Here is a 14,882-nt window from a genome sequence, read left to right on the forward strand (position 1 = left end):
GGAGAATCATAGAGAAATTTCAGCTGTACAGGTCCATGCTATAGTGAAAACTTTGTTTTCTGCAAGAGATGGAATTTTCCATGAATGATAATCCACCTATCTATGCAGCGAAACTTGTCCAATCATGCTTTGATGAACATAAGGGTGAAGTTAAACATATGCCTTGACCCGCACAGTCACCCGACCAAATTGATCCAGAACTAACGTTATGGTCTATTTTAGAGCGTTCAATGCGGAATCGATATCCTCCACCAGGCATTTCGCCCAGAACTTCAAATATCTCCAGGAAGAATCGTACAATATTCTTCTAAACACTATTCAACACTTGTATGAATCAATTTCTAGGCGAATCCAAGCTGTATTGCATGCCAACGGCGGTCCAACATCATATTAATAAAGGAGTCTTACAAAGAAACTAAATAAACCTAAGTAACTAAGTACTAAGTAAACTTTGTAAATCTAAGGTGTTTCCATTATTTTCATAACCACCTGTACTTAAAATGCAGATTTACCAACTTCATTTTGAAAGCATTAATGTTTTTTATTTGTTCTTCTTTTGTTTTCAGATAGAAGTTATTGCTGATCTTCCAGTTGGTAATAATTTGCAAGACCATGTTGGAAATGTAATACTGAATTTTAAAACGAAGTATCCAGAACCTATTCTCATGAAGAAGGCTATTTTACCAACTAGTCTATTGAAATATAAATTAGAGGCAACAGGTACAAATATATTAACCGTATTAAATTTTCGCGATATTCTATATAGGATATCTACAGTAAGTGTATTAGAAAGAATTGACTTATGCTAAGATAATTATATATAAAAATATATAAAAGTATTGACTTATGTCAAGATATTATATATGAATAATTATAATTTTTTTTGCATTCAAAAGGTAAGCTCGTATAAATTCCTTAAATTCAATTGCACATTAGGGTTTAAACGATTTGTCTGAAGAGCATGCCTCAACTTCTGATCTAGCAGATCTCCGTAAAAACACAGTAAATATTTTTCTAGAGATTAATGCAAACTAGTGAAATGGAATCATTATTGATTATTAGTATTTTTTTTAATTCCATTAGTATCTGAAAGAAAGTAACACGCAATGGCGTACTCAATAACATTAAATCACGAAATAAATACCTAGATAACATAGATTTTATACATTAATGAATTTTTAATCATGAATTTGTAAAAATAATAATCTCAAGCTTATTTACATTGGAAAACATTTTCTGTTTATTCATATTCGTAATGAGTCAGATAGATGTATAAGAAATAAGGTAGGGTAATTAGAAGAATAAGAAAAACTAAATAAGCTTTAATATTTGCTATGTCTTAACTTTTAAGCAAACTATCTTAAATTTGAAACATTGATAAAATAAATTAATATTTGATATATCTCAACTTTTCAGCAGACTATCTCAACTTTGAAACATTATCACTCATGTAAGATCAATTTTTTTTCACAAATTCCAAAGTAATTCTCCTTTCCTCCTAGTGCTGAAATTGTTAAACGGTATCTCCTTATTTTACTGTCTATTATAACAAAATAAGGTTTAAAATATAAAATATCTCTCTTGTAAATAAGAAAATACTACAATCAATTTATAATACAATACAATCAATTTATAAAGGAATCTGAGGTGTCGTAATTTCCATAGACACTAGCCGAGATATATTAGTCCTCAAGGCTCACTTTCATATTTTGGTAAAACAATATATATATATATATATATATATATATATATATATATATATATATATATATATATATATATATATATAAACTGCATTAATGCATTAAAGCTGCTAGTGGACATACAGCGTGAAAAAATGACTCCAACAACCAGCTAGTGAAGAATGAATAGGTTTCTCTTGTGCCTGCTATTTTAATCTTCTCCTCTTAGACAATTCACGAAGTTTTTGTCCGAGATTTTGTATAATTATTTGTTTCTTTTAATCAAAAAAGAAGATATGATGGGTTGCAGAATATCCGTCTTTGAGGGCAAATTCAAATTAAATACTAGATGAGATTATGTGCAATTAAGCGTTATAAAGAGTCGAGCAATAAATTAAAAAGAAAGAAAAATCCAATTTAAATAACATGATTTAATGGTGTTTTCGAACTAAAAGGAGGTTTTATCCGTAGAAATAATAATGAATTTCTTGGCTGAATGGTTTCTTATCACAGGACCAGATACAACTCTTTGTGGCATTGAAGGGATGGCTTTCCTTAACACCAAGTACAATGATGCAAACTTGGATTGGCCCGACGTACAAATAATTTTGTTATCTGGTTCATTAGCAACTGATAGCACCGGAATTACCAGACAAGCTTTTGGAATATCTGAGGAGGTAATAGAATATAGTAACTTTGAAATAGAAAATACAGTAAGTTTAACGAGCAGATTTTCAGGACAGGAAGGAAACCTAAAAACTATCCAACATACCACAGGAAATAGTAGAATGTATAGGCGAATGTTCGCCAACGTTACAATCAGAGGGCCAATCATTTAAATATTTTGTTTTTATTATCTAATTAAATGAAGTTCCCATTTTCAGAAGAAGATTTATTAGTAATTCAAAAAAAGAATCAATAGAATACTTTACTTTGTGAATTTTCTATTGAATCATAGAGTTAGAACGAATTAAAGCCATCTTATATGTTTAAGAAATGTTGATTTCACATCCAAATGATTAATGTGAACGTTATCTAAGAGAGTAAAGTTCCGATTACGCGCCGAAACTATGATGATGATGCCGTGTCCGCGTTACCACGGAAAGGGGGGTGCAGTAGCTTCTAAGGATAAAGACCCCTGAGCAGCCGAGGGCAGAAGTCTGACTTCTAGCTCATACGAAGATGAAAATCACACATTCGCTTGCACAACCCCTTTTTATAGGAGGCCATATTCGCACACCTCACAGACAGAACACCGATGAAGAACAACCATGCCTCAACCGGCATTCGAACCCGGGACGTCCGGCTCACGGGGAAGCTGCGCTACCCCTATGCAAGGACGTCGGCCACAGAAGCAATATATTAGTTTAGTTGATGGGCACAATGATTTTGTTGACAAAAAAAATCTGCACTGTCGTCAACACTGTTTACGACATGGCTAATGAAAGAAATCACGAATTCATGTGCCTTCTCTATAAAGCAATCATACTGTGATTTAAAGGATTTTTTAAAAAATGTTGTGAAATCGAGAATGTGCATGATCTATACAAAAATAAAATTTTCCCAATTCCTGAGATTTCAGCTGTTATACAAGTACGATTCGACATTAGTGTTCTCTAGTTCCTCTAGATGATCACGCGATTCCTGTCATATAAGTCCATACGACTTTGGCTCAATTTTGTTTTTTCTACTTACTCTAAATGTTCTCATTCTGAATTTTGAATTACTTTTACAGCGTGAATGTTATTTAGTTTATAACGTACAGTCTAATTATTGCTCATTTTGTATTTTGCAGACATATGAGAAAGTATACAATCCTTACATTGGAGAAAACACTTTCACATTCTTCCCTGTTCTTCTGAAACCTAAAAGTAGAGGAACTATTCGATTGAAATCAGATGATCCATACGCCTATCCTTTAATTGATTTCAATCTATTTGAACATAAAGAGGATCTCAATAAAGTGGTTGATAGTGAGTTGTATCAATATCATAAACATTTTAAAATGTGTACTATATTTCTTATTTAAAACTAATTTTAGCATATTTTATTATTATAACAGATAACTTATAATAGTTTATTAAAGAAATAGCTAAGAAATATATCGTTTTCTTGGTTCGTAAATTTCCCACTACTTTATTTTTTCTTAAAAGAAAAAAAAAATATTTTCTAACACCAGTTCCAAATTGTTTTTATAAAAATTCGATCAATTCTGTAATCATGGCATTTTCAAAAAGAAACTTCTTGTTACACAGTATATAAATTAAAGTATTCAATTGATTTATGGAGATTATTTTATAAAAGATATATTGGATTAATCACTTTTGATAATATTGTTAGCATATTTAATGAGTATAGAATTTTGCGAAAATCTTCGTATTTTCCCGAAAGAATTAAGTATAGCAAACATATGAATGGAATTATGAGATTGTATAGCGATAGAAAATATTTGAGAAACAAATTAATTATATTTTTAACAGATAAATTCTCTTATTTTTCCATATACAGAAGAAAGAACCACCCTGCATCCCTGTCTATGGAATCAAACAGTTTCATAATTAATTGAATGAATTAATTCAACTAGTTAGGGAAAAAATAATTAATTGAATCAATGGAATGGTAACCAAGAAGAGTTGAACTGAAATATAGGGTACTTATATTTAAAATTTTAAGTTCAAAACAATGTTAAGTAAAAGGCCAAACTTGCCAAACACAAAATAATGTTTGGTGAAAGAAAAAAAAATCTGCCAAGAAAAAATTACATATTAATTACAAAAAATGAATAGTTAATGAGAGCAGTGAAAACATTCATTGCAACATAACGAAAGAAATTCTTCAAACAAATGATATTCCCCAAGGAATATTCGCTTGCTTCTTTCTATTTTTGAAGTATCTTTCTCTTTTTCTGAAATTTTATATATTTTTTTATTTCAATAAAATACAATCAGCAGAAATGCTAGATCATTTTGAATAGTAGCTCGTACTTTATATAAAGTTTTGGAAATAGCAATGCGAATGTAATGAATTGTAAACAATGCATTACAATGCAATGAATTGTAAACATTCTGTAGAGTTTAAAATAAGAGCTTAAAATTTGAAAAAACAGTGAACTGGATGTCATTACAATTCGATCTGAAAAACTAGATAGTGTTAAGAATAAGACGATTATAATTTAATCTTTTGTAAAGGGAATTCCGTTTCATCATCTGGAATGAACTCTTTCTAACCGCGATTCCGGCTTCCGTTTGTCACGAGAGAGTTAAGAACACTCTATATAGCTTAACTAGCCGCCTTTTGAGGCCAGTCGGTTCGCCAAAATTAACGCTTGATAAAATTTTTATTCATTATTTTATATAACTTGTCTCTTAGTAGCTTCTTTAATTAATTCTAGCAAAATATTTTCAAGTTTAAATTTTGATAATCATATAACTCATGCTATTTTACAAGCCTTACATCGTCCTGTTCATTGTACTATGTATCTCGCTGATTTTCAGTCAGCTCCCGTAAAAATTGAACTTTAAATTGAAGCGGAAGTGTTTTAACTTCAATTAATATAAAAACGTTTTGTTCAAACTGTTGTTGTTGTCTATAATGGCACTTGCCATGGACAAGCTCGCTAACGAAGTCAGCGATTTTAAGCCAAGGGAACGTCTCTTGTTTTAGTAGCGCCAACTAGGGCCAAGAGTACGATTTTGCTACTGACGCATCACATTCGCTTGCCCAACCCCTTTTTACAGGGGGTTACATTCACACATTTCACTGTTAGAATAGATGAAGAACAACCATGGCCGAACCGGGACTCAAACCCAGGGAGCCCAGATCACGGGGAAGACGTGCTACCCCTATGCCAGGACGCCGGCATCGTAAGTCTTCTATAATAATATGTTATGTGACTATCTACTTGAAACTTAAATACATTTTACTGAAGAAGTCATTAAAAGAGCAAGGTAGACAAATATTTAATTGAAAATTTTAAAGAGCATTATTCTTGGAGAACCAGTTGGTCGTCAAAGACGGCTAATAGATAAAAAAGTAATATATTTAAAATAAATAAACAGTGGTCTCAAATTGCGATATTAAAACGATGAATGATTGGATAGAAGATGTCATGTATGTATTGCTGAATAATTGTTGATCGAATGTAGCGAGAACTAGAATAACACCTTAAATTTCTGTTATACGTTGAAACTTATTGAAATAATATGCCTAAAAGCCAACTCAACTGCAGTATTTACACTTACAAAAGTAAACATATGTCTAAGCAAACAGATTTTTCTCTATAAATTCTTGTATAGAGTGAAAGATCTTGCTTTCATCCTGTATAGTTAATATATGTTCTCTTCATATATTAACTATACAAGATCATTAAACATATTCATATTAAACTTATTCTTTGAGTATCAGTTTTAATTTTAATGAACGAATTATATTTACATATATTCTATTAAAATAATATATTTTTAAATACGATTATATTTTTAAATATAAAGGCAATTAAAAGATTCTTTTAATTTAATATTCATAAAATGGGCGAAAGAGAATCAGAAAACTTCATGTATTCGAATGCTGTATTATTTCAAATTTCGTATATTACCACATGTTTGTTATTTCTCTACTAGCTACTAGTTATTTCTCTAATTTCTCTACTAGCAATTTATGAATAATTCTTACTTATTTTTCATTAATGAGAATTTTACCCAGTTTTTATAGCTTAAACTTATAAAAGCTATTATAAACTTTAAATTTTTCTTCTTCGATTTTTTTTAGTTATGAAGCAATGTGTGAACATGGTGACAAATACATCTGCTTTTGAGAAAATCGGAGCAAAGATGTTCTCGATTAAGATGCCTGGCTGTGAGAAGCATGAAATTTATTCAGATACTTACCTCAGATGCGTCGCCAAGGGTTATCCCCTCAATATTTACCATCCCTCTGGCACTTGCAAAATGGGCAATCCAGATGATGAGACAACAGTCGTGGATCCTGAATTAAAGTAAAAGCAAAGCATCATTCTCATTTACATAAAAATTTATTCACACAATTCACATAGAAAGAACAAGAATTGTAGGAAAAAATATTGTGAATTTTAGCTTATGGTTGTATTTTCGATCATATTAAAAAATACAATATATATATATATATATATATATATATATGCTAGGTAATATACTAGAGGTATATTACCTACCATAGTTAGGTATGCTGTAAGAAGCATTCCATCATTCAAAAAAAAAAAATTGGGACGATAAACGTGAAAATTCTTTCAGAAAATTAAAACTCCATTTACATTAACAAAGATTTTTTTTCTGTTTCAGCTGCTTTGGAAGTTCATGAAAGATCTTCAACAAATATTCAATAAATTAATTATTATCGTCAAATTCCTCTAAGAACTTTAGAAGAAACGTACTTTGTAAGATAGCATAACTGATGGGAACTGTAATCGTAATACATAATCAATTTTGCATTGTTAATATTAAGTTTGAAATGCTGGAAATAATTTTTGAATCTCTACATAAATGGCAAAAAAAAAAATCTGTATCTATTTACATTTATAAAACTAAATTTTTTAAGATTTGATCAGAGATCTTTACACATATTTATCACATTAAAAGAAAATCACAAAGACCTCTTGAGATATAATTTCAATATTTTAGCCTAATTATTCAAATTTCCACAAATCCAAATCTATTTTGGAAAAAAAAATAAGCGAGAAACGTCAAAATTGGAAAAATGCTATACTGAGGGAAGTATGTGGCTTTGGCTTAACTCTTCCGACACGTTGAAAGTTATTTTTAACACAGAAATAAGGTACCTAATTACTTTTATACAATTTTTAATTATATGAGGATAGAATTTTTCTTTTAAATTAAAGAAATAATTTTTTTAGAAAAAAAACATTGTATTTCAATTTTTTATAATATAATCTTATCATTTTCAGAATACGTTTTATTACATCGAATATATATATGTGCTAAATTGGTAAAACAATTATAAGAACATTTTTGATATTTATTTGTGGTGAAACCGATCTTTCTTCGAACGTTTTCTTGATCTCCTCAGCATCTGCACATCGGAGATTTACTATAGCCCTCTTGAGGCACAAAACAGTAAAACAAATAAATAAATAAAATTAAAAAAAACGCATGAAAATATGTCAGGCGAGTAAGTTGGTATAATAAAAGATGTCATGCCCTTTTTGTCTGAAAGTATTTAATACTGAAATGGCTACCTGAGAGAGCACATTGTTGTAATCGGAAAATCAACAATCCATCTACAGAAATTCGAGGGGGGGGGTATGTTCTTTGCTGCTCAAATTAATCCTTTTACCTCATTTTTTATTGAGCATACTGTCATGGGTAAGTGCCAGTGCCTTATATACGTGCCAATAAAACCTTACACAACTGGGAAGCATGTGCCTTCTCTAGAATAAGATAAATAAACAGTTCCCCACTTCTCAGCATTAATTTTTTGCACTTGTTTACTTTAGTTGAAACCGCCTTAAAACAATGAAACCAAAATTTCTCTAAGTATCATCAATCTTCCCTTACATCGATTATGTTTGAAGCAACTTGCAAAGTAATATATTTCTTGTATTTGTAAAGCATTATGGTTCGAAATGATATTGAGTCTAAGAATTCGGTTTCATCCCGTCCTGCAATAATTTATAATTGATATTGTCTTTACCTCGAATGCTGTATCAGACCAAAGCTATAGAGATGGAAAAGCGACCTAAATCTCAGGTGAAAAGTAAATAATGATATAAATTCAAAATTAAGCTCACATTATAACAAGGCTAAACCAAAAAAAAAATAAAATAAAGGTGAATTATAAAGAAAAGGATTTAACGATTAAAGAAGGATAACGAGAAAAGGATTTTAGCATGGACGGAAGTCATCCGGTACGTTTGACTTGTATCAAGTGGCTCTACTTTTGCCTCGCGTTGTGAGGGTTCCGGTTGTACGCATTATTGAACTTTAAAAAATGCATCTTTTGATCAGAATTTAAAGGTATTAAATATTCAGATAATAATACCTGAATATTTAATTATTATACATTTTACATATATTTACATTTACATTTTTTCCCTTCCAGACATCTCCCATTTAAACTTTTTTTTCCCTTAATATATCTCTAATCACTTTTTAATTAAAACTTTATACATTTTTTTAACATTTATAACTTATTCTTTAATCTTTATCTGCATTGTCTCCAAATGTTCTAAGCTCTCAACTGACAACTCTCACAAACGCGCAGCAAAATTCACATCGCTTGATACAACTCAAATGTACCGGCTGATTTCCGCCCATCCTAAAAGTTCGTTAAATCTTTTTCTTTATTATTTATCTTTCTTTACTTTTTTGTTTAGTCTTTTTATAATGCGCAGTTACTTTTGAGTTTATATTATTATTATTTTATTATTTTTTGTACCACATTTATGCATTTTAGATTTATGTCGCTTTTCCATTTATATATATATATATATATATATATATATATATAACATCATTGCCTTATTTTAAGAATAATATTATACATCATTTATTAAAAATGTAAATTATCTGAGAAATATTAAATATAACTTACGTCTAAAAATCCTGAATCAAGTTTCGATAGAATTTTTTTTTAATCATGTGAGAACATGGTATTGTTTTGGTTAGGGAGTTTTGGATCTCGCGTACTCAATGAATAATTGAAGCCCGAAATCACATAGGCAATGAATAAAGCATAAATGGCAATTTTCATCTTCCTCTGCTTCACCTGTTTTTACCAGTATTGCATTATTATTATTACTTGTTTGAAAGCAGATGTGTTTTTTTAAAGGTTTATCTGCTTTTATCAGTATTGTTTTATTATTACGTCTGCTTCTTTGACAGCTGATGTACTTTAAAAAGATTGACTTAGAGCTATGACACCATAGCTGTTATTTTCATGGAATGTAATTTTTTCGGAGAAAATTAAATAATTTAATTTTTATAATATGTTCAAAAGAAATTCACTCGCGTTTAATAATAGTTTTGATAAAAGTGTTTTCTCTTTCCCACGGGGTGGGTGGGAATATCCATTCATTCTTAAGTGGGAAACATTGAAGGATTTGACGCGTGTTCTAAGATTAATCCATTATGAAATTGTTTTATAATCTCATAAATTAGAAAATAGCAGTTTGTGTTTATAAAACTATCTGTTTTCATAAAAATTCTTTATAAATTAATATGTTTAAGAATTTATTGGTAAATAGTTTATCATTTGGAAATAACACACACACACACACACACACACACACACACACACACACACACACACACACACACACACACACGTTTATACACACACACATATATATATATAGAGAGAGAGAGAGAAAGAGACCGATAAAGAAGCCTCGTGATTGTTTTTAACCGGTTTAAACTGGTTAATGACTTAATTAATTAAAACAAGTAATGACTTAAAAATAATGTTCTCACATGATAACTTTAAATTTGAGATCGTAGATTTCATTTTTACTTTTTATATTATTATTATTTTCAGAGTGAAGGGTATCACAAACCTCCGTGTTGTGGATGGATCCATCATGCCAACAATTCCTTCAGGAAATACGAATGCTCCAATCATCATGATAGCGGAAAAGGCATCTGAAATGATTAAAAATGATAATCCTGAAAGGAAGAAATGTATTGACGGAATGAAACCAGAATAAATAGAAATCGATAAATAAAGTTAAACTAATAAAACTATTCCACAATTGTGTATGATATATCTTAGTATTTACTCACTTTTTGAAGCTCTAAAAAATTGAAATACTGTACACTTTTTTTTCTGAAAACGAAAAATTATTTCAAAATTTATGAGCTAAATTATCAAGTGATTTCTTGAATTTATTCAATTCTGATTTCAGACGATTGAGAATTTGAAGAAGCTGGTACTAAAATTCTATAATAGCAACAATTATCAATTATGAAGTATGAAATCGATCAAAAGATAAAAGATATACATAATAAATAATTGTGACTACAATTGCAGTTCTGTGCCTGATTTTGAGTATTTTAATATGTCGGAAAAAAGACGTCCAAAAAACAGAAGCAGTTTCCTACTGTTTCTTTATTAACCACATCTCAGCAATAAGCCAGCCAAAAAATTGGCGAAGATAACTTTTTAATAGGCTTGCCAAGTAATCATAAAAAAGACTTTTTTTTCAAAGTATGCAAGAACATATCGGGCAGATCATTTCTTCAGGCTATTTAAAATGAAGACCAGAGAAAAAGAAAATAAAGAATTCAAGCTGATTCGATTTAGATAAAATCGAACTAAATTAATTTTATGCCTACATTCATAACGATAAAAAATTATTAAAATTTTTACGAGTCCTTAGTTTATCAAATGAAAATAATTTGATTTTTAAAAAAATGATTTAGCATTATTCGAAAATATGTAGTTATAAAAGTATGAAAAAGAAAAAGGGATTGTACAAAAAGTTTAGGATTGGAATAAAATACGGATATGGATCGTATGGTAAAGTGCCATTTTAAAGGCTATAACAACTTTAAAATATTCCCATGCTTTTTGTATATTTCATTTTTTTAACTGTTGAATTTAAATGCAATATTTGAAATTTTTATTATAAATTTAAATTTCTTTATGCGAAAATCTTATTTGCATAGTAAGAAAGTAATTAATCGCAAATAAAAAAATTTCGTCGGAAGTGCACATTCCCTCCTACAAAGTGTACCTATGCCAAATTTGGTAGATTATATTGTGAAATCAAACAGACTGCTTTGTAAAGAGCCGCAACACAAGCAAGCATAATTTCTTTATTATTATTATCTCTCAACAAGAGAATATATAAAAAGCTTTATGTAATGAATGTAAAGAGTTTATGTATTTTATTTCTTTATTTTTATATCGTAAATTAGCATGAAAATAAAAAAATACACATTTTCAAGATGATATTTTAGAACATATATTTTGTATGTCTATAAAATTAAAGCTCATTGTAAAGTTATCAAATCAATTAATGAAATATATAAATAAAAGAGAAACATGACTAGAACATCTTTTTTTTTTCTTTATTTCTTTAAAGATGCCCCAAATTATGTTCCATGTAAATCAATATATATTACAATGAGATAAAAGAATAAATGCAAATTTAATAATAAAAACGTTACATTTTTTGAAATGATACAAAAATAACATTTTTTTAAAAACAAAGTAGTAATTTAAAGAATTTATAAAAATCTCCATAAAATAAAACAATTACTAAAATTTTATTAAACAATTTTAATTCGATAAAAAAAGGACATTGGTTGATCAACCATAGAAAATTTTTGAACAGGTTAAAATATCCATTTTTTCGAATCATAACATTTATTGTCATTCTTTAATGAACGGAATATTTTGTTTGCAACTTTTTATAAAGACAGTGTAGACAATTTTCAAAGTTTGTAATAAAAGAGAAGAATAATCACAAATATTTATGTTCCCCATCTCGGAATCTGAACCAATGCCTGGAGAATTCCAAACAAAATAACAAGCAATTCTAAATATTGTGCGATAAGCTCTTGGAATAGTAAAGAGCTTCAACCTTTTGAAATCAGATTTAATTTACCATCAAACCTCTTGTCTAAATGCACAATGCAATGCATAAAAGGTGATGTGAGGTAATATTTATGCATATAGATTATACTAACTATAGTGTATTATAGAAAATGCACACGCACACAAACATATATGTTATGGCCAAAGCCCGAAGTTCGGCCAATTCGCGAACTGGCCAAGAAGTTTGGCTAAAGTCCGAATTACTTGCAATTAATATTGTATCTTCTACTTTGGCTGGCCACTTCGCGAAGTGGCCGGGAATCCTTGGCCAAAGCCCGATGTGATAATCTGTACTATAAATAAAGCTCAATCTCTCTCTGTGTGTGTGGGCATATTGTGTGTGTTTGTCATATATAATCTTAGGAATCGATCGGAAATGTGCACCTTGAAGCTATTTTTTAAATTTTTAATTAGAATTTAAATTAATTAAAAATTAAGTGTAATTTCGGCGTTTTGTCGTTATAACTTCAGAAAGTATTACAACACAAAATCGATTTTTGCATCAAATTACAGCTCAAGAAATTATCTTTTTAATGATACCAATGTTTTAATTCATAAATTATGCCTAGATTTTTAACGAATTTTTAAAGAAATATTTTAACCATATTTTTCAATAATATATTTCGCTTAAAATAAAAATATAATTTAATCTGCACAAGCACGTCAAATAAAAAAAAAATATATATAGCTTTTATCAACGTGTTGCCATCACATTGATAGAAGTTTAAATTAAAAGATAAATTAACTCTTATTGCAAATTTAATAAATGAAATTGTAATTTTTGGCAGGTTTCTGTATAAAATGAAAAAAAAAATGAAATAAGATATTTTCTGAAATGTAAAAGGAGGAAAATTTTCTTATGAGCTTTGACAATACTTATATTATTAATTCAATAAAACAATTTCATTTAAGTCAAACATGGTTTAATATACTTAGGATAATCATTCTAATCAGCGACCATCAGCTAATTTGGGGCATACATTTGTTAACAAAATGGTCTAAAGGAACTGAATAATTATATTTAATGTAACTTTAACCAATAAATGCTCCGATGAATTACGAATTTTTAATTTTTACATAGGTCCTCTGCCCTTTGAATCATATTTAACAAAATATTCTTGAGACATTTATTGACTGAAATAAAATAAAATATTTTTATTTGCATCATTTAATTTTTTTGAAAGTAAAAAATTAATTTTTCAGTTTCATAAAAAAAATATTTTGTGTCTAAAATTAAACTTTCATTAATAGTCATAGCTAAATACGGGAGTTTTTTTACCTATTGTATATGAAATTCTCAAGGTACTTCAATTATAAAATTTTCATATGGTAAACATAAAATTCGAAGTCACGAAATCGAGTATACATCTAAAGAATTGGAAAGTTAATCAACACATTTTATCAATTAAAATTTTCTTTAACATATTCTATAACTGTACTCGAAGCATATAAACGTAATAATAATTTTTCACAATTGCAATTTCTTTTTCATCATAAAAGCCTTTGTAATGAATTCTAGGAGAGTAATCCGGAGAATGTATTTTATTTAATCTTCAAATAGTCAATAAATGATAAATTTCTTAGAGATATTGCTTCATTGATTGAGAAACTTTATGGTTGTGACGAAAACAATACTGCAAATACATTGCAGAACTGGATGTATAACCAATATTCCAGAAAGAGGACGTAAATATATTTTGAGCGTTACTGCAAAGATTAAGAATTTATTTGCAGTAAAGAAAATTCCGAAGTTAAACGCCTTAAAACTTGCATCATCGATCAATCGGAAAAACTACCAGCTAAAACTTTAGACTTGGTCTTCATAATACAGAATTTCATTATCGGGATTCAATTATTATTGTATCAACTAAAAAAGGAAATTCCACACACAGAAAAAAAAATCAAAACCGGAATCATTCTTGAACAGCGCTATTTTCTCTAATGAAAGCAAATTTAATCTATATGTAGTGATAGACGATATAAAGTTTGGAGGAAAATTAAAGATAATCTTAAGAATATGTAAGAATCTTAAGATGGTTAAATCTGGGTGTGAATCCGTCCTTTGAGATTGTATGGCAGCAAATGGATTAAGTGAACTGGTTTTCATTGACAGTGTTATGATTAGACTGATATATCTTGACATTCTAAAGAATAACTTAAAAAAAAGTGGCGATAAATTAGGACAAGTGACAGAATTCATCTTCCAGCAAGACAACGATCCGAAGCCTATTTCGAGGATTGTCACGTTATACTTGTTGTATCACTGCACTTAACAGCTTTACACACCACCCCGATTCCAAGACATAAATGGTATAGAAAAATGAGTATTCAGTTGGAGAAATCCGCCCATGAACAGGACATGATGAGGATCTCAAGTAAATCTTAAGAGAAAAGTGGGCAAAAATTTAAGTTGAAACATCCAAACATACTGTTGGGAATCCATTCCTAAGCAATTATAAGTTATGATCGAGGCAAAAGGTTTTGCAATTAAATATTAATTTGCTTATTATAAAAAATTAATGAAATTACTTATTTATTCTTCTGGCATTCTTTTCGTCGAAATGTTTCGTTTATTTATTTTATAATTTTTTCTGTAACAAATGTGACATG

General features: G+C 29.1%; 1 protein-coding gene across 1 annotated transcript in view; it reads left to right on the forward strand.

The window, feature by feature from the left end:
- LOC129976612 (L-sorbose 1-dehydrogenase-like) overlaps nt 1-11,557 on the forward strand; it is a 28,246-nt gene extending 16,689 nt beyond the window's left edge. Inside the window, exons 7-11 of the mRNA XM_056090260.1 lie at nt 567-720; nt 2,196-2,359; nt 3,478-3,655; nt 6,450-6,675; nt 10,209-11,557. Coding sequence (XP_055946235.1) covers nt 567-720; nt 2,196-2,359; nt 3,478-3,655; nt 6,450-6,675; nt 10,209-10,377 — 891 coding nt within the window. The 3' untranslated portion in view covers nt 10,378-11,557. The remainder of the gene's footprint in view (nt 1-566; nt 721-2,195; nt 2,360-3,477; nt 3,656-6,449; nt 6,676-10,208) is intronic.
- The last annotated feature ends 3,325 nt before the right edge of the window (nt 11,558-14,882 follow it).

This window comes from Argiope bruennichi, chromosome 7 (genome assembly GCF_947563725.1).
Source record: "Argiope bruennichi chromosome 7, qqArgBrue1.1, whole genome shotgun sequence".
In the NCBI taxonomy this organism is placed as follows: Eukaryota; Metazoa; Arthropoda; class Arachnida; order Araneae; family Araneidae; genus Argiope; species Argiope bruennichi.